The sequence below is a fragment of the Cheilinus undulatus genome, linkage group 11 (assembly GCF_018320785.1).
Source record: "Cheilinus undulatus linkage group 11, ASM1832078v1, whole genome shotgun sequence".
NCBI classification, from domain to species: Eukaryota; Metazoa; Chordata; class Actinopteri; order Labriformes; family Labridae; genus Cheilinus; species Cheilinus undulatus.
The window spans coordinates 22,501,746-22,524,302 of NC_054875.1; the positions used below are offsets into that span (position 1 = coordinate 22,501,746).

At 38.5% G+C, this 22,557-nt stretch overlaps 2 protein-coding genes across 3 annotated transcripts; both read left to right on the forward strand.

Annotated features, from left to right (window-relative positions):
- Positions 1-49: 49 nt before the first annotated feature.
- Positions 50-10,284, forward strand: atp5pb (ATP synthase peripheral stalk-membrane subunit b). Its single transcript, XM_041799618.1, has 7 exons — positions 50-196; positions 988-1,024; positions 1,160-1,305; positions 4,198-4,361; positions 4,495-4,620; positions 7,919-8,098; positions 10,022-10,284. The coding sequence occupies exons 1-7, from the start codon at positions 169-171 to the stop codon at positions 10,097-10,099; spliced, it is 759 nt and encodes a 252-aa protein (XP_041655552.1). The 5' UTR covers positions 50-168; the 3' UTR covers positions 10,100-10,284.
- A 343-nt stretch (positions 10,285-10,627) lies between these two features.
- Positions 10,628-22,540, forward strand: eps8l3b (EPS8-like 3b). 2 transcript variants are annotated; one of them, XM_041800019.1, is made up of 20 exons: positions 10,628-10,756; positions 11,773-11,861; positions 12,049-12,164; positions 12,249-12,313; positions 12,397-12,555; positions 14,591-14,740; positions 14,904-14,989; positions 15,082-15,221; positions 15,394-15,518; positions 15,659-15,791; positions 15,912-15,982; positions 16,106-16,180; positions 16,283-16,428; positions 18,399-18,561; positions 18,773-18,834; positions 18,925-19,018; positions 21,509-21,628; positions 21,707-21,795; positions 21,880-22,012; positions 22,095-22,540. In XM_041800019.1, exons 2-20 carry the CDS (start codon positions 11,824-11,826, stop codon positions 22,131-22,133), a joined length of 2,004 nt encoding a protein of 667 aa, XP_041655953.1. In that variant the 5' UTR covers positions 10,628-10,756; positions 11,773-11,823; the 3' UTR covers positions 22,134-22,540. The 2 variants fall into 2 exon arrangements, with proteins under 2 accessions (XP_041655953.1, XP_041655954.1); XM_041800020.1 differs by having other exon boundaries at positions 21,710-21,795.
- Positions 22,541-22,557: the final 17 nt, after the last annotated feature.

The window sequence follows — 22,557 nt, forward strand, 5'->3', positions numbered from 1 at the left end:
GGGGTTACTTACCCGAACAACTTAATAAAAGCTCCCCCTCTAATCTCGCGATGATTCAGGAGAATATCTCGTGTATCCGCCATCCTTCTGGCTCTTTGCAGAAGGGCACAGAGAGGCCGAAACAAGGGTGCCCGGTGTAGCAAAAACTCGGCACTACATCCTTCAAACATGCTGTCCAGACTCGTCATTGTCTCAGGTATGCGTCCGTCTTCATTTAAAGATTATAGATGACTCAACTAAGCTATTTTATGATCTCACTGTGAAGTAAGGTTTTGAAGTGTCTGTGAAGGGTAAACTGAAGGCCACACATTGAATGAGCAACATGCTAATGCTAGCTGAAGTTAGCTTGTGCAGCTACAATCATGCTACAGCCTCTGAAACTGTAACTTTACCATGGCCTTCAGAAATGAGCAATGACACAATGTAATTCTGTTAACTGTGCGGTATTTACTCTCATTTCACGTAGACACCAGATGGCAGAAGTTAAGACAACCAAAGCTAACGATAGTAAACCGGAGCTATAAGTTAGCGTCAGCTCTGCACGCCTGTAAATGTCACCTTTTGACAGCAAGCATTTGTTGTGTTTTGCTCTTAATGTTTAGTAATGGGAAACCAACATGGCTTTATAATGCAAGGAGATCAAAAGATTTAATTTAGTTTAATGCAATCATAGTTGATATTTTTGATAGCAGACAATTAATTGATATCAAGCTTTATGTATCGAGATAGTCTTATCTTAAAGGTGTTTTTTTTTTTTTTTTTTTACATTTATGAATATATATTTCAAGCTTGGGACACTTTGTTTTCAGTTTTACTCTATCCTACTCACACAAGAGTCCTGCAATTCTTTCCTACCTTTTTGAAGGTTAATATGGTCAACATTGTAAATAGGTGCTGATTAATACATAAAATAACCAGTAGACTAAATATGATTAAGAAGTACGCACTTTGGTTCCAAGTCTATGTAATTGTTGATTTCTTTTTCAGCCAACACCTTGAAAGGCAGCAGCCCCCTTGGTGCTGGGTATGTGTCGATACTTATTTCACTTAGCTATCTTATATAGGTATAGGTGTATAGTTATACATTTCAGCAACGTCAGTATTGAATCCAGTCAGTCCTGTCCCTCTCAAAGTTCTCTTGCAACGCTCTGTCCCACAGTCTGGTTCAGGCGTCCCGCTCCCTGCACACATCGTCCCAGAGCCTGGCCCCAGTCCCCCCACTGCCAGAGAAGGGAGGCAAAGTCCGCCATGGCATCTTCCCAGAGGAAATTTTCCAGCTTCTGTACCCTAAAACTGGAGTCACAGGTCAGTAATGTAATACCAGATGAAAAAGAAAACTGTTAATTTATTTGTGATTTTTTTGTTTTTGAAAAAGGAAACACTGCACAATGAAAGAGACAGTACTTTTTTGGGGATGCACAACATCATTGGCAGATACTAACATAAAAAGTGATGATTTCTGTCCAAATTAAAAACTGTTTTTGGGTATAAAATACTTCCCATATCAGCTGTAAATATTGGCCATATGAACAAAAAGTTAGTGGAGTTTTAGGCTGAGCCGAATGACCTACGTCAGCTAATGACATTTTCTTTATTCATTGTCATACATTTCATTTAAGGTGTGTTTTAAGGAAATTTGTTAATTTGCTCATCTTCAAACTATACTTTTTCAGAGAAAGTTTTAGGCCTGAACTACATTTAAATATCAGTATCAGCCAGACTTATTTTGTAAATATCAGATATTGGCAAAAATCCTACATTGTGTATCCCTAATTTTTCCTTTAACAGTGATTATTGCAATTGAATACACATTTGATTAGTGGCTGGATCGTAATGATTCCTTGATCTGGATTGATAAATTGATTGTTTGATGAAAAATTCAATCAGTTTAATGGGAAGTCAAAGATTGATCTACGTCTTAGGTGGCTTTCACACTAGGGGCCCGGTCCCAGATCCGAGTGCACTTGAGCCCAAAGTCCGGTTCGTTTGGGTAGTATGAATGCAAACAAACCGTGCCCAGGCCGACTTGGGGAGGTGATCTTGGTGCGATTCAAGTGGACTCTGGCATGGTTCAGATGAGATGTGAATGCAACCGCGCTCAGATACGGGACAGAGCGACGTATCAGCTTTATGACATCATTGTAAAAACTTAAGTTCTTTCCACAGCGCAGCATTTTGTTCACATTTTTCCTCAAAAAAGGGCGTAAAGTCATCAGAATCCAGCCAATAAACGGTCTGTTGTGACTCACCTTACAGATGAACACAAGTTGGAGTCAGTGAGAGGAGGTGCAAAGGCAATAGAAGTCTCCTGTCACCTCAAAAACCACTGTATCTGCGCAGCGTGAGCCAATTTAATCCTCTGAGCTATAGTAGATGTGCAGAGACAAAGAGCGAAGTTGCTGGCATCTTAAGGGCACTTTCACATTAGGCCCAGTTGTTTCAGACCGCACTGCAGGTGGCGGTATGCACGTAGCTGGTTACAACCCTGCAAAGGAGGAGAAAGAAGAAGAAGCTACCATGGCAACCACTGGTGTCGTGACCTGAGCGAAGATTATTTTTGTTTTGACCTGGCAAAAGGTCTGTCCTTCAGCCATGGATGATTAAAATCACTTTGAAGATGCCAGCAACTTCACTCTTTGTTTGGATAGCATCTTCGTAAGCAAGTCAACGTAATTAGCATACTTTTTATAGAACATAAAACACTACATTGTATTTCATGGTCTGAAGACAAGCCCTACCTTTTCTTCTACAGAAAGATGGCCATCTCTGGATCGGTATTTATTCCAAGCACAGAGCGAGGCTCCCTCAGTTTCTCAAATGCTCCACCAATATTGACCCCCGATTTCCCCCTGCGTCGGTCAAACTCTCATTTGTGTGGATGTTTGGCTTGCGCTAGCTGGTCGTTTACTTGCGTAAGCAGCCTTCTCCATTACCGTTTTCCATTCTACACACTGTAGCCAGGTATAAACAGAGCAGGGGGGTGCGCCTACTACGAAGCTCCTGACATCACGCCCGTTGAGGTTTAGTGGAAAATTCGGCCCGAGTTCTTTACAGATAAATGACTTAACAGGCTTATACAGGCAAACAAGGAAGAAATGAAGAGCCTCGTTCTTCACATGGGGATAAAGTGTGTAACAATATCTACTGGGAAATGGGAAGTGTGAAAGCAGAAAACTTCCATATAGCCCTCAGAAGTTTTTGGGGCTTAAAATTTAACATGTTGAGACATAAATACGCATGGTCATGTTCTTAATTGAATGTAATTTGAGGGACTTCTTTTTAAATGTATCAGAAAACAAACTCTGAAAAATCTTGCACTTTAAAACAAAGGATAAATGCTAAATGATTTTTTTATGCCAGAAAAATTTCAGCAGTAAAATTCTGAAAATACCAAAATTATTTTTTCCTTTAAGTAGACTGTAACTAATTGTGTTAAATGCTTCCTAGCAGAGTATCTGTTGCCAGCAAATATTCTCTTGTAATCCAACAAATGGATATTCTATCATGATAAAACTGATTATTACACCCATTTGAGTGACAGTTTACCTCTAGTTCATATTACACTACTAGAAAAGTAATCAAATGAGGCTTGAACTTAAAATTGAATAATTGAAACCAGAACAGAACAGGGACAACAGATGGACAGAATGTAAATTTTGCAGAGTATAAAAATTGCCAAAAATAACTAACAAAAGTGTAAAATTGTGACTAATTTAAAACAGATGCATGATGCTGAACTACTTAAGGCAGAGCAGGGGGGTTAATTCCTTAACTCCTTGCAATATCATTAGTTAATGTGTGAAAGATAAAGCCATGTTTTCTTTGACCCTGTGGAACAAAATATATGATAAACAAAGGCTTACAAACAAAGGCTTATGATTAATGGATGCTCATATAGGTGTTAGAGCAGCTCTGAGCTGGGTATCAAAGAAACGATGTGTGGTAGCAGGTGAGGAACAGGTGAATCACGATGTTATAGTGGTAAGGAGCTATGTGTTTCTGACAGCCAGCCATTATTGAAGTCTGTTGAGTTGGGCCAAACAGAGTCCTGGTTCTGCAATTTTAATAGATACACATTTGGTGCAACTATAGAATAATCCCATACTGCATGTGTTGCAACATAAGATTACCATTTCAACAGAGCCAAGACATATCATTTCATTCAACATGACATAAACACTCTTCCTCTCTCACTAGGACCCTACATGCTGGGCACTGGACTCCTCGTCTACCTGCTTTCAAAGGAAATCTACGTCATCAACCACGAGACCCTTGCTGCCCTCTCCATAGGCTCTGTTTTTGTCTATGGGGTTAAGAAGTTTGGTCCAAGTGTTGCAGCCTTTGCTGACAAACTGAACGAGGTAGGCTGCTTACCATATGAAAAGTTTTTTTATAAGTAGGTTTGTGTTATAGGCTCTCTGTCATAGTCAATTTGCTTCTCTATCATGCACAACTTTTCATGCAACCTTTGACAGTGGTTGGTGTTGTTTGCAGGAAAAAGTGGCCAAGGCTCAGGAGGTGAAAGACTTGGCCATGTCCAGCTTGGCTCAAGCTATCGAGGATGAGAAGAAGGAACAGTGGAGAGCAGAGGGAAGATCAATGCTCTTTGATGCTAAAAGGGTTAGTAGACTACTTTATAATAGACGGTGTTCGTAGTTTACTGTTTCATACTTATTATAGTATTTATTTTTGGTCACTGCACTGTCTGTGGCTGAGGGAAAGAGGATATCCTCTCCTATCTTGGCTGTGTTGATATATTTCAGACAGTTGCTGCTGCAGGACAGATCTCTCCCCTTTGTTTGTCGTCTACATCTATGTCTTTATAATATAAAAATATATAATCGCTGTCTGAGATCGTTCACGGATAAAAACACCACTCGTTATGGCTGAGGTAGCGCGAGTGCTGTCTGCAGCAGACTGCAGATACACAGAGAGGGAAAAGTCCGCTGCTGTATGTCTCCTTTGCTACACTTAATTTATATTGCGTCTCACGTTAGATTTATAATGAAAACATAAGCTGTCCAAACTTAACGTGACTCAAGCAGGACAGCTGTTCTCTATATACCCCCACCCCCTCGCTCTTGTTATGAAGCTGCACATCACGGGAGCGTCTTTTATAACAAAACTTTGCTGTAGTATTCTGTCTTACCTTTCCATTTATTAAAATCAGGGTTGCAATAAATAAAAAATGATAAGGAATCATTATATAACATCATATGCCACATATTTAACCTCATTTAAATCTCATAAGGTGAATAAACTACAAAAATTAACTATCGGCCACATTAGTAGACCCCTGTGTAAAGTATGAAGGGCTGATATAGAGCAGAAATATCTGTTGAAGTCCAAATGTGTGTAAATAAGTTTAAGAAAAAAATCTAAAATGGGAACACAGGCCAAACATTTTGATCATTATTATAAAGGGTTGCAGAAAAAGTCCATATTGGTGCGTTAGAGTGATCTGAGGAAATAAAATGTTTGGTACTGAAAATGTTTGCTGTTTTAAATGAACATGTTTTAACACAATCGGGTCTTTGTTGTTTTTGTTGAAGAAACATTTTTATTAAATACAGAGACCTGTCAATAATTTCATCGCAGAAACTTTTTTTTCTGTAACTGTGAAATTTTTGCATAAATTAACTTGATATCAATCGTAGGCCCCTATATTGAATCCAACTGAAATCGTATCATGGCAGATTTTGTGATGTCGGAAAATACCTTATCGTTGTCCAAAATATCGATATTGTATCTTATCGGGACGAAACTGGTGATTTACACCCCTACTGGTAAATGAGTCTGTGAACCTTACCTGATCAGATTCAGGTTTTCTACAGTGAGTTTCTTCCATCTCCTCCCTCAGACAGAAACATGCTTTCAGTTCTGCAGTCCTTTTGTTCATTCATTTATTTAGTCCAAATCAGGCACATTATTTATGTTTACTCTAAATGAATATCACAGTTTTATGACTGTAGAAACACTGTGCTACAAAAAGCACACTTTGTGTTTTTAAATGTATTTTTTGGGGCATTTTATGCCTTTATTCATAGAGGAGGACAGTGGATAGAGACAGAAACAGGAATGAGAGAGCGAGGGAGAGACATTCAGGAAAGGATCGACAGGCTGGACTTGAACCTGGGCCGCCCCTGCAGGGCGCACCTTAAACCACTAGGCCATCTGTACCCCATAAAGCATACTTTTTATCAAACATGATGTGCTTTGGCTTGGGAGCAGATAAGAGGGCAGCAGTACTCCACAGGAAGCTACATTTCTGTTAGAAAATTTAAATGTAATTAGTTTTGATTTAAATAGGATAGAGGTGAGAGGAATTCTGCAGGGGATAAATCTATTGACTTTAAGATTAAAGTCATAATTTTATGATAAAAGCCATAACTTAATGAAAAAAGAGTTGTAAATTTAAAAGACCAGATCTGTAACTTTTGAGAAGAAAGCAGGCAATCATTTTCATGGGCAATTTGCAAATTCCTCTCCTGTCCTTTTATTTTTGATGTCCAATGGATGCATGCTTATCAAGTTGTTGTCATAAGATCAAAATAAAACGGTGTCTTTGTGACAATTATTATTCTGATAGAGTATTTTTCATACTGTATGCAAATTTTTCCAACCCTCATTTGAAAGCTGTTGGCTTTTAGCCTAGCTGATAGCTTAAATGTCAGGGCTTTATAGGCTTAATCTTACCCTTCAAAATAACACATCTAATCATAGACATAAATTACAAATTTACTCTAGTAATTTAACACAGATCTTGTTATTTATTATCTTAATCTTGGAAATTTCAGATTAATCATAAATGTAAAACTTTAATCTTTTAATAGGCCTATTGTGACTTTAATCTTAAATTTTTTTTTATTTTATGTGGCCCTAATTACCTCCGCCAAGGAGGTTATGTGATCGGCAGGGTTTGTTAGTTTGTTGGCAACATAACTCAAAAAGTTATGGACGGATTTTGATGAAATTTTCAGGAAATGTCACAAATGGCATAAGGAAGAACTGATAAGATTTTGGGAGTGATCCAAATCACTGTATGGATCCAGGAATTTTTTTAAACGATTTTTTACTATTGGGAGATGGGGCAAACGGCCAAGGTCTGTGCTCTCCGAGTGCTTTTCTAGTTCTCCATACTACTCTTCTTTTCCATTGAAGCAGTGCAATTTCTTTTCTTTAAAAGAAATGGGCAACATGGCAAAGCCAAACCTGGTGTTCAGCGTGGACGATTCAGGAGTGGTTACAATGAAGTCCGAGACCACTTTCAAGACTTGACAACCTTTTGTTGTCACCTGTTATCATGATGAATCATTGTATCAGAGCTCCTGTAATGATGGCTTAATAGTCATGTTGCTCATGCTGAATCTACTAAGAATTGACAAACTCAAATCTCCTTTGTGAAACTGAAAACTCAGAGTTTCTCAGCTCAAGGTGGATACACCCAGAGCTCAGGGTTAAACTGAGAGTTTGAAATGGGCCCCAGGGAGGCAGTATTGTATTGTTGATGATAGTGACCTCTGCTGGCAACAAATAGACATTGCATCAATATTATATTCATAAAAAACATTAACAGGTACTAAAAACATATAAGGGGTCACGGCACCCCTTCTATGAGGAAAAAACAAACCCAAAAGACTGTCTTGAGAAAATAGTATGTGTAAAATAAAGATGATTGTTGGTAATTTATATAACACTTCATCCAGATATCTCTGCTCCTCTTAGATTTTCAGTCTGTAGAATAATTTTGATATTTGAGTTGTATACCCCTCACCCCTCAGATTTTAAACCCTTCTTTTCACCAGTTTTACTACAAAGCATTACAGAGTGTAAGAAAGAATCAATCATTTAAGCAAATCACAGGCAGACCAGATCCAAGAAGTGGATTTAAAGACGTGTGTGCTCTTTTTCCTCTCAGAACAATGTGGCCATGCTTTTGGAGACAAACTACAGAGAGAGGCTACACATGGTGACCAATGAGGTGAAGAGGCGTTTGGACTATCAGATTGCCTTGCAGGACCTCCACCGCCGGATGGAGCAGGAGCACATGGTCAACTGGGTGGAGAAGAGCGTCGTCAGCAGCATCACCCCCCAGCAGGTCAGTCTTTACATGTTAGACTATCAGAAAGTTCGGGCTACTTTTGCCTTTCAGTAATGTAAAAACTGGAGTTATTTTTCTTCATTTTTTGCTAATTTGTATTCCAGTCTAAATTTACGGTTACTGCAACACTGCTTGAAGGATTTATCACCAGGGCTGACTATGACACCATTAAATCTTTTCTTTGTACCCTACTTAACTAAATTAACAAACCTGAGTAAAGCTGAGGTCAGACTGCACTTTTCCTTTTCTCTGTCACAATGGCCACTTTTTCAGATTAGGCATCATAAAGTCATACACTCATACTTTGACTTGACTGACAGATATTACGGGCTACACAGATCAGAGCACGTGATCAGTCGATGCGTCTAATGTGAGGATGTTGGGCTAGACTACAACCTGAAAGAAGACTTCAAACCAACATTCTCTACTTTCTGTATTGTACTGTAATTGTATTTGTATCCAAATGAAATGATGAATCATTTGCTAGCTTGATGCTAACAGAAGTTACTCAGCACATCAGGATTTCTCACCAGCATTTCTCTTTTTCTTAAGTCTGATGGTCGTCTCTTGACGTCTCATTATCAAGGCAGGAATGTTGCAAGAGCCCGAAAAACGTTTCCTCTGTCTTATAGTTTAATCTTTCAGCAACAACATTATATATTTTGTTTCTCATTTGATTTGTTTAAATTTGTGACTGCTGAATATGCAGAGGTCTCAGTGCTCTCATTGGTCAACGTCACTGAACAAATCATAGAGGGCAGGCCATAATTCTGACATGCAAGACTGTCAGGAGGTGGTGAGGCATCTCAGATGTGTCTTTGACTGTGTTCACAACAACATTACATTTGACGAAATGACAGAGGTTGACGTGTCCCAAAACCCTACAACTATCCCTTCATGCTTTAATGGTGCTGAAAGCATGGTCATTAGTCTAGCAGCCATCCGCATCTTCATCAAGGGGGAAACTAGACTTGATTGAGGTTCTTGAGGTCCAGTTGCCCCCTTTACGAAGACTTGGATAACCATGACTTGGATGAACAAGAGCCTACACGGACATCTAAGTCAAAGGCCCTACACTTATTGATACATTGATCTCAATGGGACTAAACTGGCTAAATAAAGGTTAAATAAAAAATTAAAAAATTCCCTTTTTACATAGATTTATTGTCTTTAACAGCCAAGCACTTAACACAAGCCACCAGAAACTATGGAACCAAATGTCTTTACCAGTAATTCAAAACAAAAACTATTGCCAGAGTTAAAGACCTTGGCTGTCCTAGGAACCTTAAGGCTACAAACATCAGTGCAACACACCTAAGTGTTGTAGTTATATTGCTATTATGTTTGCACAAGAATATATAACAGTGTTAAAGATTAGTCCTGCAATGTACCAACAACAATATTATCAAAATCCCTAGTTTTTACTGTTATATACGTGGTTTTTTAAAGTCTGACTTTATTTTAAATGAATATTTAAGACTGTCTCCTTTTAGAGAATCTTGACTTTCAACTAAAGAACAGTTTCTTAAGACTTGAACTGAAAATCCAACAGTTTTATCAGTCCTATTGATAGTTGACAGTATGTCAACTTTTAACACCAATCAGCATCCAGTAAAAAAGATGTTATACAACTGTAAATACTGTAATTAATAATCCCAGCTGTGAAGAAGTTTATTCCTTTTGAAGCTGACAGGTTATTTTTTGTATCACTTTATGTGATATTAAAAATTGTTTACCACTGTAATAATATAACCAATTTTATTGAATTATAGCTAACTCTACTTTTGTTTAGTAATCTTACTGAACTTCTGTCATGCTTTCACAATATTTTGTCACCTAATGACAATAATGTGTAATGAATTGAAAATTTAAAATTGACAGCTCATGACTAATTTGTGTTTTTTGTTTTCTGCGTTTCAGGAGAAGGAGAGTATTGCCAAGTGCATCTCAGACCTGAAGGCTCTTGCTAAGACCACTCAGGCCAGGGCCACAGCCTAAAACCATCAAGTCTTCAGAGAAGGCCGTTCTTTCCTATTAGTCTTTGCCCCGAGACGAGACGTTCACTTTTCTTTACAAATAAACTATTTCCTCCTTTAAAGATGGTCTCTGTCAATTTGATGGGTGTGTACAGTATTTACACGTCAGCTGAGTGTAAAATAAATGGTTCTTTAATTCAAATATAACTTGTTGTGTCTGTCCATTTGAAGAAAATGTCTTTCTTTTAAAATTGTTGTGAAGTTCAAATTTGTTGTCAATAAATCTGCATACTGTCACACATTTTATAATGACAATAGATTAATCTTGAGCTAGATTATTGCATAAGAGAGTTTTCTGGAGCACCTCAGACCTTTGATCTTCCTGAAGGAGATACTTAAAGCGTTTCAGCACCTTTGGACCCATAATGAGCCAGAGATTATTCTGCCCTCCTCCAAACCTTGAATACTGATCCTTCAGTGACTGATCAGGCCAACCTTCCTGATCTGTCACTCCCGTCACATTGTTGCACTTTGATCGCGGTGACTCCAAGCAGGAAGTCGAAGAAATTTCCACGCTAAGCTGTGAGAGGAGCAGATCCTTTCAGCTCTGAGAGGTCATGGTGGAAAATCAGTTTTAAAGAAGAGTCAGATGGCAACAGAGCAGAGCTGATACTGACAGGTAAAAATATGATGAATGAATGATGTGAAAATTTAGAAGAATTGAGGTTTCATTTAAAGCAGGTGAAATGAATTGGGACCGCGATTGGCGTTACATTGCAGTTAGAACTGGTCTTTCCCCTTGCAGGGAGTGGATTTTTGAGATGGTAAGCTCCTCTTAACATTCTTTATTCAATCCAGGAGGAGTTATGTGACGGTGAAGATCAGTGACAAATATGAAATAAGCTTGGTTTCTGCTACATTTTTTTTAACCTGTAAAAGAATGATCTGGATTCAAACCAATTTCATATTGGTTATAAATCCAATCAGGAAGTAAGCTGTTAAAACGAGTTGATTAATGATTATGGAAATGTTAATTTTCACTGTGAACATGTAACAGTTGCTCTTCGCCTCTCCAAGTGTTTTATTGTCGGCTTACATTTGCCTTAAGTTAATGTCAGAAGATATATTCAGGTTGTTAAATGTCTAATCTTTTATTTATGTCAGTGTTTCTTAGTATACAGGCGTTACTAGATACTTTGATTACATGCGTTACAGGAGAACAGTATCAACATTTACTCATTTCTGACCTACTAAAAGCCTCCTCTGCTGCTTAAACACTCCTGATCTGTTGTCTCTTTTGTCCTAGCTGTCATTTCATTTCAGTGTTTACACAGCCTAGAAATAAATAAAAGAAGCTCAAGCAGAAAAAATGACTGTTTATATCAGTGTCAATCTTGTAGTTTCAATTACTAGCTAACGTGTCACTGTAAAATAAAGATTATTGCACACTGTAGAAGTAAAATCCTGGTGTGATAAATATCTTGAATTGTTTAGGAATTCATTTACCAATTTATACAAGAGATTTGTCTTCAAAGGCAAAAAAGTCTGACCTCAAACTGTTGAAACATGCTGTATCCCTTCTTAGTAATCCTTTGTCCTTATGCAAGCATCTATGAGACTATCTGATCTGGTTTAATATAAAACTGGTGTAATCAAGTTTACTTCTTCTGTGCCATGATAAATCTTTCCTTACAGGTTGGATTGGAGTGATTTTCACAATCCAGAAAAGACAGACACTGGTTTAAAATGTTTGGAAATTCTGGACCTTTCTCTTACGCCCCAAGGTTAGTGAGTTTAATATCACTTTGAGGTTCATGAATCAACTAAACTGTTTAGAAGTAACCTTGCTGCTGCTTTGAGTTGTCGATGCTGGACGGATTATCTTGCACTTGGTGCGCTACAGATTATGACAGCTATTTTGACAGCCAGCAAATATGCTGCCTCATAAATTTTTTTTTTTTTGTGCTTCAGGGGTTTCTCACTCGATGATCTCCCTACACAGAGAAGATCTCTCCATCAAGATGACTACAGGGGTTCCTCACTGCAGAGAAACAACCCGTCCAGACCCAGTGGAAAATCAATATATCGTATGCCACCTCATATAGCTCACATTGTTATAAAGATTCATTTTGTGTGGGGAATATCTATTGAGGCAATGGTTTTTTCATCAGTGCAGAGAAAGGAGTACTCTGAGGAGCTGAACAGAAAACCTGACAACCTTCATTTCAGAGTGGAGGTAAATTTGTGTCAAATCTACACCAGCACGGATGGAAACATATGTTACCATTAAAGCTCTAATGCTCCAAATTGGCTCCACAGCACCTGTTCACCTGTGAGCTGGACGGCCAGGAGGTGAAGACAGTGGAAGGTTGCGTAGCAAAGCTCAAGAGGTTGGATGCTAAAGGTCGTATATGGTCCCAGGAGATGATCATTGAGGTTCAGGGAAGGTACCTGCTGCTCTCTGACATCGAGACAAAGGTGGGTGAAGACCTCCTTCAAATTAAACTCCAGAGATTTCAACACCCTTACAATCAGTGTCCCATCAGATTAGATCCAGGTTGTTGGTGGTGGCTTTGTGAACAAGGCAACTGTCTTTTTTGGCACAGCAAACATTTGCTGTTGGAAGCAGACTAGATATCACATCAAACCTTTCATTAAAGCTCAATCTGTGACAAACAGTTCTGCACCACAATGAACAAAAACGATGACTTTTTATGAAGCATTATGTCAAGTTACTTAGCACAGCCGCTCAAGCTGTAATGTATAAGATAAATTAAAATGTTCATACATCTCCTTGACTAACACAATATTTGGTAGATCAACAAAGACTGAACAATTTTGAAAAACATTCTAATTGTGATTATTTTGACTCATTGCAAATTGAGTGTGGATTGCATTGAGGGGAATGATGATTTTATGTCTTTCTTGTTCTCAATAAGACAACAATTTACTAAAACAAAAACTGCATTAAACTGGTATTTTTGACACACATTTCAGGTCAAAGAAATATTGCACCTTCTGCGATCTGAAATTGAAATAGGACATACTGCGATTTAATCTAAATTTCAGTTAACTGTCTAGCCCTAATGTAATCACACATTTCACTTTTAACTGCTCCCTTATTTCTTTTCAGTCTGTAACAAGTTCCTTTTTCTGTTGTTAAGTTTATATAATAATCTTTGATCTACCTTAAGTTCCTTATTTTCTTTAAAAAATAAAAGCAGGTCTGTATCCTAACAGGAAGTCACTTAACCTCAGTTTTAGACAGAAAATCCAAAATGAAACAAAAACAATTTGGAATGCAAATAGTGGAGTTTAAAATGTGACAAAGAGGGGGAGATTAATTGTGATTGACTATAGATTATTTGCAATAAAAATACTTGGTTTTGCATTAGATTTTAATTACAACATTGAGTTACTGCAGTTTGTTTTTGTTTACTGATAATATTTGATAAACAGTTAAAGAAATCACGACATAACAGACTGTGTCATAAAGAAAATGATAAAATCCTTAATTTATTATTTCTTCTGAAAATTTTAACATTCATTCCAGAAAAACAAAGGCAGTTTTTTAGCATCCGCTAACAACAAAGTATCTTATCAGTATTAATTTGTAGTTTTGATCCACTCTTATTTACATTTGCTCAGGATCTGGGAACTCATTGGCAATCATTGCCTTTCATTCTTATACACTTCAACTTCTGAAAGCCTCCCAAGGACAGATGTTGCAGATTAACTTTTTCTTAAAAACACTGATAAGCAATGCTTCTTGGACATGTGGATGGTTAAATGTTGTAGCATCAATGTTACAGTATACCTATGTTAGATAAACAAATCAATAAAACAAAATGGCCCTGGGAACAGATGCAAAACTCCTGGAAATTCTGGTGAAGCTAATGGTTAGTGCTAAACTTTCTTTACCATCAGACATTACTTGGTCCATGAAATCCCCCAGAGTGGCACACATCCATGTTTTGAGTCTCAGTTTAAGTTGTATAGCCTTTTTACTCTTACTTTACTCATGGGTAGGTGCCTGTAAAAACAGTTATGTTGTTATAGGCTTGCAATCAACAAGTTTATTGAAATGACAACATTATGGTGCAGTTTATTGAAAGCCAACAGTCAACACAATTAGCGTCTTCTTCAAGAGGGAACAGAACAGAGGAAAACTTATTTTTTATGAATGGTTGTCAGATTGAGCCTTTCTGATGTATTTCAGGTGTTCAGGTAATTTAAACACTGATTGACTTGGACTATTGGCTTCACCTTAATGTGATATTGATATGCGATATGATATCTGTTCATAGAGATCAAATTATCATCATTAGAATACCGCTGATGAGAGCTGGTTATTGGCATAGATAATGATTTGCCTGTTTTTTTCTGTTCAGACCCCTGTGAATAGACTGTACAGTTCTAAGTAAAATCTGTAGGCACTCATTACTGTGCTCTTAATGTTTCACCTGTTTCATTCTGAATTGTATGGTTTCTCTTGTTTATTGTAAATCTAAAGGCTGAGCTTGAGGTGCTGCCTCTCAGCTCCATCCTGCAAACTAAAGCCGTTCTGGACAGCTGTGCCTACAATTCCTTACTCGCAATCACAGTGCAGGATCGAAACAAACGCATGTCCCAGGTCTACATGTTCCAGTGTGAGGAGACCGGGGTGAGCCATATCTTCACAAGCTAACTTCTTGTCCTAATCTTAATCTCCTGTTACCTCCAGAAGAGGAAGGATGTTAGTCATATGTGAAACCATTATTACTATTACACAAGGAGATGTTGATGTCACCTGGGTGTTTAACTCAACGCTGTATCTGTTTTACTAGGCGGAGCTCATCAAGAGTGACCTAGATAAGAAGGTTCAGAGTGGAGGGGCGGATGTGGAGCCACGCAGAGAGCCGACTGACATCAGGTATACAATCTTGATAATAAAATGAGGAAACAGAGGGAGGGAAAATTAAGAAACTGAAGGTAAAGTGTTCTCCCTGTTGGTTGTGTCATCAGGACTGATCTAGAGAATCTAATTGGGCAGCATGCTCCAGGAGGTTTTCGGCATCCTAGCCCTCGTCCTATGCAGGGAGAGAGGTCCCCACCACCACCACCACCCGACCATCCACCCCCACGATGGGTCAACAGAGAACCAGGTAACAAGGCTTGATTTATAATAAAATAATTTTATTTACATTTTCCTTCAAAAATCCAAACTCATGTGTTTTGTAGAAATAAACTCCATCAAGTGTTTTTTTTTAATCTCTCAGTGCTCTTCTTAGTAAACACTTAAGTTGATGTTTGTTTCCACTCTCTGCTGCCTTGTAGAAAACATGTTGCCTCCCCGTGGCTACAGCCCTCAAGAACCCATGGACCTTCCTGAATTTAATGGCATGCGGATTAGCCAAGAAGACCCTTTTACACCTGAGCTTACAGATGAAGAGAGGAACACGGTTGGTACTAATAATGACATATTAATACAGGAGGGTGGATTATTACAGCATTTCTTCATTATGATCTCAAGATAAAAAAGATAATAGATGAGTTTTTAAAGCTCCTACTTTTTTTGTTATTGTTGTCTTTCTTCTCACAGGAAATTCTAAATCATGTCATAAATGATATGGAGATCTTTATGGAAAAAGTTTCTGCAGCAGTAAATGCATCATCAGAGCAAGAGGGCAAGAGCAAGAAGAAAAAAAAGTCGAAGAAAAAAACAAAGGAAAATAGTGAGTTTTTTAGCAGTTGATCTTTCCACAGGCTCTTATGATAAAATAAGTAAATACTGGAGAGTCCACCTATAAACCACTGACTGTATAGATTGGCTTTATCTGATTTTTCTCTTCTAGCTGTCAGTAAGCCATCATGGGAGGAATACACCTTTTTTCTTCAGAAAATCAAATATGGATTCAATCTGCTGGTAAATACTTCTTGTAAAGCGACCTGATTAGTTTTGAAGAGACTTTGAATGATTTCTCGTATGAATTAAACAGCTGACAAATTGCAACCTAAATATAGATTAAAGAATATCTCTGTATTTCAGGGCCTGCTGGATGGGGTACTGACAGGTCCCACTGCTCCGGAGTATGTCCACATTTTCTTCAACAGTTTAGGCTTGGTGAGTTCCTCGTTACTTGAGATGACTAATCTTCAGTAAAAGCACCAGTCATTTACACACTAAAGCCTGAACATGTAAATATTTCCTCCTGCTCTTCCACAGATGGTTCCTCAGTATCCTGTGGACCTGCCTCCCACTGTACTTGCCCCCCTGCTGACAGTGTCAGCCCTGCGGTTGCTCAGCCAGGTGGTCACCCCAGAGGAGGACGACCTGTGGAGGTCACTGGGAGACCCCTGGAACATCCCCAGGTAGGGTTGCCTTTGAAACCCTGACACACTTACACAAGCCTTTCGATGAAGTGTAATAACTTCCCATAAACAGCCCTGTGGTCATGCACTCAAATGTACCTGCTCTGGCACGCCCTATCTTGGGTGTGTGTGTTTGCTGATATGTCAGCTTAGTTCAGAGTTCAGGCTGTACTCATACAGAAAATGTAAAAACAGAAAAACAAGACAGGTAGCACTGTGTGGTTTTCAACTCCTGGTGAATTTGAGTTGGAGATTATAGACAGGATCTATTAGAACTGCAAAGAATGAAGAAATTAAAAAGTCATTGAAAATGTCTGAGGCACTCAGAGAGGTAGGTCTAGAGACTCTTAAAAATATGCCAGTATCCTTTATTTTAAATAACTACCCCCATGAGTCAACTATACCCTTTCAATATCTTCAAACTTGGATCCCTTCACTGTAGAGCACCAGAGATGCACTATTTCATCTATTTCAGCTATTTTTTACACTCCATCTTCTTGTTATTATAGTTAAGTGTATTACTGTATCTAAGTATACTGATGGTCAAGGCCACCCATAAGGGGGGAGAAAGTTAAGCTTTGAAAATCATATTTTACATTTAACCTGATAACAACTACTCATATCAAACAAAAGAAAAAGGAGTACAATACTTCCTTTTTCAAAATGTAAACCAATTTTCTTAAAAGTGATTTACCTTTTTTGGTTATGTTAACAATGTGGGTGGGAAAGCTGCACTAAACAATTTGGAAAGTAATGTCAGACTTCATAGCTAAGCCATGGTGTGCACAAATGTCTGGATACCAGAGAATAAAGTAAAAGAAACTGAGTTTGCTTCAATGGAAAAAAATACATAATTGCTTAAAGGCAGAAATAGGTAAAAAGTGGCAAAAATGTTGCTTTAAAGTATGGAAAGTACTTGAAAGTCTGGACAGTAAGTATGGGCAAGTATGGACAGTTAAAATGAAAAAAAAAGCAGTTAAAAAGTTGCAAACATTGGTAAGAAGTGGCAAAAATAAATGTTGAAAAGTGATAAAAGAGTGGGAAAACTGACTAGAAGTGGCAAAAATAGGTTAAAAGGGGCCAAAAAAGGAATAAAGCAGGGAAGTATCAGTTTAGAAAGGGAAAAGTGGTAAAAATGGGGGTAAAAATATTAAAAAGCAGTTAAAAAGTGGCAGAAATGGGTTGAAGATGGCAAAAACATATTCAAAGTGGCAAAAATGTTGCTGAAAGTGGCAAGAAAGGACAGTTAAAATGGTGAAAACCAGATAAAATGTGGCTAAAATGGGTTGAAAGTGGCAAAGACGTACCAAAAGTGCCAAATACGCGCTTAAAGTGGCAATAGTTGGTAATAACAATGGTTAAAATTTGTTCAAAAAATGGCTAAAATCAGTTATAAAGCTGCAAAAATGGTGATTTAAGTAGTGAAAGTGTTTAAAAGTGGCAAAAATGAGTGGAAACAGTCATGAAAAGGGTTGAAAATGATATGAATTAATAATTTGAACATCAGAGCCCAATAATAGCTTGACACACTTTTCAGCTCCAATATGATCCAACTATTAGCCAGGATCCTAGCACCAATGTTACTGATCCAGCACACATGCATTGATATTGTCAATAAAGCACAAGTGAGGAAGGCCCATTTACCTGGTTTTTCAATTGGAAGACAGTGAGCTGGTCTTGAAAGGAAAAAATCTCCTGCTATCATGAAGTCACTGACAGTATGTGGTGCTAAATTAACCTTGGGGGACTCTCAGTTCATTTTAACTGAACAGACTGAGGTGGTATTTGTCTCCCTTAAATCTCAGGAAGCAATACATTTCGACAAGGCCAAAGTATTCCTTTAATTTAATCCTATAAAATAGCCACGTAAGGTTTCTGATAGAGAAGCTGTGCCAGACCTCCTTATCAAATATCTTTAAATAGATGCCAGTTTTTTATTTATCTGTTTTCTGCTCTCCTGTGTCACATAGGTCTCGATGGCCGGATGATAACATCCCGGTATACATTCCAGAATTTTATGACGGCTGGCAGCCGCCTCCCCCCTCAGGCATGCCATCTCGACTCCCTTTTCAGAACGGTCCAATGAGGAGCAACAGCCAGCGCTTCACTGTGGACTATGGCCAACGAGAAGAGGTACACCTTAAAGAATTACTCCCATTTGAATTGGATTTTTGTTTTCATACCCTGTCCTGATGACAGTCATGTTCATCAGTCATGTCACAATCGTTGAGAGGTACAGTAGTTGGTACCTACTTTGCTTCGCATGCAGCTAATGGTATTATGGTTAATGTTTTCTTCTCCGAAGTCTTGAATCCATTCAGTTTCACCATGTTGTCTTTTACAGCCCATGTCTAACGGTCCATGGAGCACACAACCACCACCACCATCATTTCCTCCACCACAGCAGTAAGCACTATTCCACTGTAATAAAAATGGTTTTATGATCACATTTGTACATCGTAATGGTAATATGCTACATTTCTGCTGCTCTTTCAGCTCCAGAGAACCTCCTCTGTACATGCGGGTCATTTATGACTTCATGGCCAGAAACAATCGAGAGCTGAGCCTCATGAAGGGTGAAGTGGTCCAGGTGAGATAACAATCTGAATAATCACCTTTTGGCCAACTAAAAAAAATGATGTACAGGAGTTATCCTAGTATCTAGCCATTACACACTTACCAGCACTGAGATAATCTCCTTCTGCCTTTAATCTCTGTGGCATTAATTTACCAGGGTACTGGAAACATTACAAAGAGATTTTGGTCTATATTTACATGATAGCATCATGCAGTTGCTGCACATCTACACTGCATTCTACATTATTATGCGAATTGGATTTTAATGTCATAAACATTTAATATTTTGTTTTTCAATTAAGCTCAGGGATGGTATTGTGTCTCAGGGCTCTTTGGATCACTGCAATCAATCTCAAGACACCTGTGATAATTAGTTTCATAGGTGAGCCCAATTAAAGGAAAACTACGTTCAACATTATTAAGCAGGCCACAGGTTTCAAGCAATATAAGAAAGAAAAAGGATCTCTCTGCTGCCGAAAAGTGTCAAATAGTGCTATGCCTTGGACAAGATATGAAAACATTAGATATTTCATGAAAACTTAAGCCTGATCATTGTACTGTGAAGAAATTTGTGGCTGATTCAGAGCACAGAGGGGTTGTGCAGATAAAGGCATAATGAGGAAGGTTTCTGCCAGATATATTCATCGGATTAAGAGAGCAGATGCTAAAATGCCATTACAAAGCAGCAAACGGGTATTTAAAGCTGCTGGTGCCTCTGGAGTCCCATGAACTTCAAGGTGTAGGATCCTCCAGAGGCTTGCAGTTGTGCATAAACCTACTATTCAGCCACACCTAACCAATGCTCACAAGCAGAAACGGTTGCAGTGGGCCCAGAAATACATGAAGACTAATTTTCAAACAGTCTTGTTTACTGATGAGTGCCGTGCAGCCCTGGATGGTCCAGATGGAGGAGTAGTAGATGTTTGGTGGATGGCCACCATGTCCCAACGAGGCTGTGATGTCAGCAAGGAGGGGGTGGGGTCATGTTTTGGCCTGGATTCATGAAGAGAGAGCTGGAAGGCCCCTTTAGAGTCCCTGAAGGTGTGAAAATGACCCGGGCAAAGAATATAGGGTTTCTGACTGACCACTTTCTTCCATGGTACAAAAAGAAGAATCGTGGCTTACACAGAAAATTATCTTCATGCATGACAATGCACCAACTCATGCTGCAAAGAATACCTCTGTGTCATTGGCTGCTATGGGAATAAAAGGAGAGAAACTCATGGTGTTGCCCCCATCCTCCCCTGACCTCAACCCTATTGAGAACCTTTGGAGCATCCTCAAACTAAAGATCAATGAAGGTGGGAGGCAGTTCACATCAAAACAACAGCTCTGGGAGGCTACTCTGACATCTTGCAAAGTAATTCCAGCAGAAACTCTCCAAAAATTCACAAGTTCAATGGATACAAGAGTTGTGAAGGTGATATCGAAGAAGAGGTCCTATCTTAACATGTAACTTGGGCTGTTAAGATATTTTTGAATGAAATGGCTTTTAATTTCAGTAAATACGACCTCCTAATGCTGCAAATTCAACAAATAACCATTTTCAGTTCTTTACAACCTATAAAATGTTTTGAAACTCTGTTGTGCATAATAATGTAGAGCAGTGCATTTTGAATTTTTATTTTAGAAAAAAAAAGTTATCATTGGGAAGTTTATTTAAATCTGAATTATGCTCAACAGTTGATAACGTGAAAATTACACTGACTGTCATTTGCATTGAATATTCAGGAAAATCAGAAAAAAAAATTTGCATTATAATTTGGAACGCTGTGTATCATGCAAACCCTCTGCTCCACCACACCAAAAAGGTGCTTGACTGGATTAAGATCTGGTGACAGTGGAGGTTATTTTTGAGTGCAGTGAGCTCAGTTTCATGTTGAAGAAACCAGTTTGAGATGATCTTTGAAACATCATGTGTTATTCTGCTATAAGAAGCCATCAGGATATAAGTACACTGTGGCACTTAGTCTTGTGAAATACTCAACATTGCCATATTCAAAGTCACTTCAATTCCCATTCTGATGTTTGGTCTGACTTTAGTAGAAAATCTTGGCCATGTCAAGACAATCTGCAATGTGATCAGTGACAGACTTGTGTTAAAGAACAGTTGGACAGGTGTACCTGCTGCTAGGTGTACATGTTAGAAACTGTCATAGCTGAAGCAGTTTGAAGATGTCCAGGTTCAAGATTTGGATTCTGTTACCCCTTATGTCCTTTGAAAATCATCCCCCACTTGTCTCTTTCAACATTTCCTCTTTCTTTAACTGTCTCACCCAAAAATGTCCCAAAATTACCCTTAATTTTAACCAAAATGTATCAGTTTTCATGCTGTGCAGGCTGCAGTGTCTTCGATGTTTGTTTACTTTCCTCTGAATTCTCTCGTTTCCAATTTAATCTTAAAGCAGTCTGTAAAGTGTCGCTGTTACAGTAATGACAATCATTGGTGGTTCTTTCTATCATTCATGTGCTTCAAATGTTTGATTCTTTGGGATTTTTCCAGGTGGTTCAGAAATCAAAGCAATGGTGGCTCGTTCGCAACTCTCGAGATGAGGAAGGAAATGTACCACAAAATGTTCTGGAGCCAATGAACAGCGGTGGTGGGCACATGGAAGATCTACCTGTGGGTAAAAATTCTGGTGTAGCTGAGCTGAATGCTTGACAAACGTGAATATTTTAATCTTCATTCGCTCTTTCACAGCAGGACACTCGGGGCCCTGTGACTCTGGACATGACCTCGTCATCTGCAGAGGTCAAAGCCTGGCTGGGCTACAAAGGGTTCTCCAAACTGTGAGTAACACCAGCCAGAGGGACTGGGAATTTAAGGGTGTTTGTTCTTGTGACATGTATAGCATGATTTGTCTCTATGAGCAGCACTGTGAACACCCTGGGGGTGCTGAATGGTAAGCAGCTTCTGGGAATGACCAAAAATGACATAAGGATGGCATGTCCAGAGGAAGGAGGAAAAGTCTTCTTCCAGCTTCAGGCTGTTAAGTCAGCCATTGCAGTAAGTAATGCATCATGTCATAGACATACTTGCAGTTATCTAACATTTCTGTAATGTCTGTTCCTTTCTCCTTTACTTACAGCTCGCCAGTGAGCCATCAGGTCCTTACAGTCGCTACTAAAAAGAAACCTGCATCATTGCTCCTTTATTTTACCCTTAAGTTTCATCCACGGATCAACATGTGGAACTATTAGTCCCCACATTTTCAATGTGAGGGTTCTTGTTTGTACACTTGCTTTTCCAGCATTTATTTAAGGAAACAGCTCTGTGAATAAAAACGTTTTGAATTTAGATTTTATCACCAACAGTAATACTGTAACATTTAAATTCATCCTGATTAAATTCATTACTTCATTTCATGTAGTTATTTCATTAAATGTGTAAATCAATCTACACACCAACTATTTAATTCTCACTGTCTTATAAACAAACACCCTTCATTAAAATCTTTAAATTCACTCTTAGATGCATGTAGTGTACATACAGTCATGTTTAAACTGAATCCCAATCTCCAACTAAAAATGTCAGAGCCAGATGTACTTCAA

Bases quoted from the DNA above. Each gene is read 5' to 3' on its own strand.
- atp5pb (XM_041799618.1), top strand. From the start codon at position 169: ATGCTGTCCAGACTCGTCATTGTCTCAG. The intron at 1,025-1,159 runs GTATGTGTCGAT...TCTGTCCCACAG, and splicing joins AGCAGCCCCCTTGGTGCTGG to TCTGGTTCAGGCGTCCCGCT. The intron at 1,306-4,197 runs GTCAGTAATGTA...CTCTCTCACTAG, and splicing joins CCCTAAAACTGGAGTCACAG to GACCCTACATGCTGGGCACT.
- eps8l3b (XM_041800019.1), top strand. From the start codon at position 11,824: ATGTTTGGAAATTCTGGACCTTTCTCTTACGCCCCAAG. The intron at 14,741-14,903 runs GTGAGCCATATC...CTGTTTTACTAG, and splicing joins TCCAGTGTGAGGAGACCGGG to GCGGAGCTCATCAAGAGTGA. The intron at 16,429-18,398 runs GTAGGGTTGCCT...TGTGTCACATAG, and splicing joins GACCCCTGGAACATCCCCAG to GTCTCGATGGCCGGATGATA.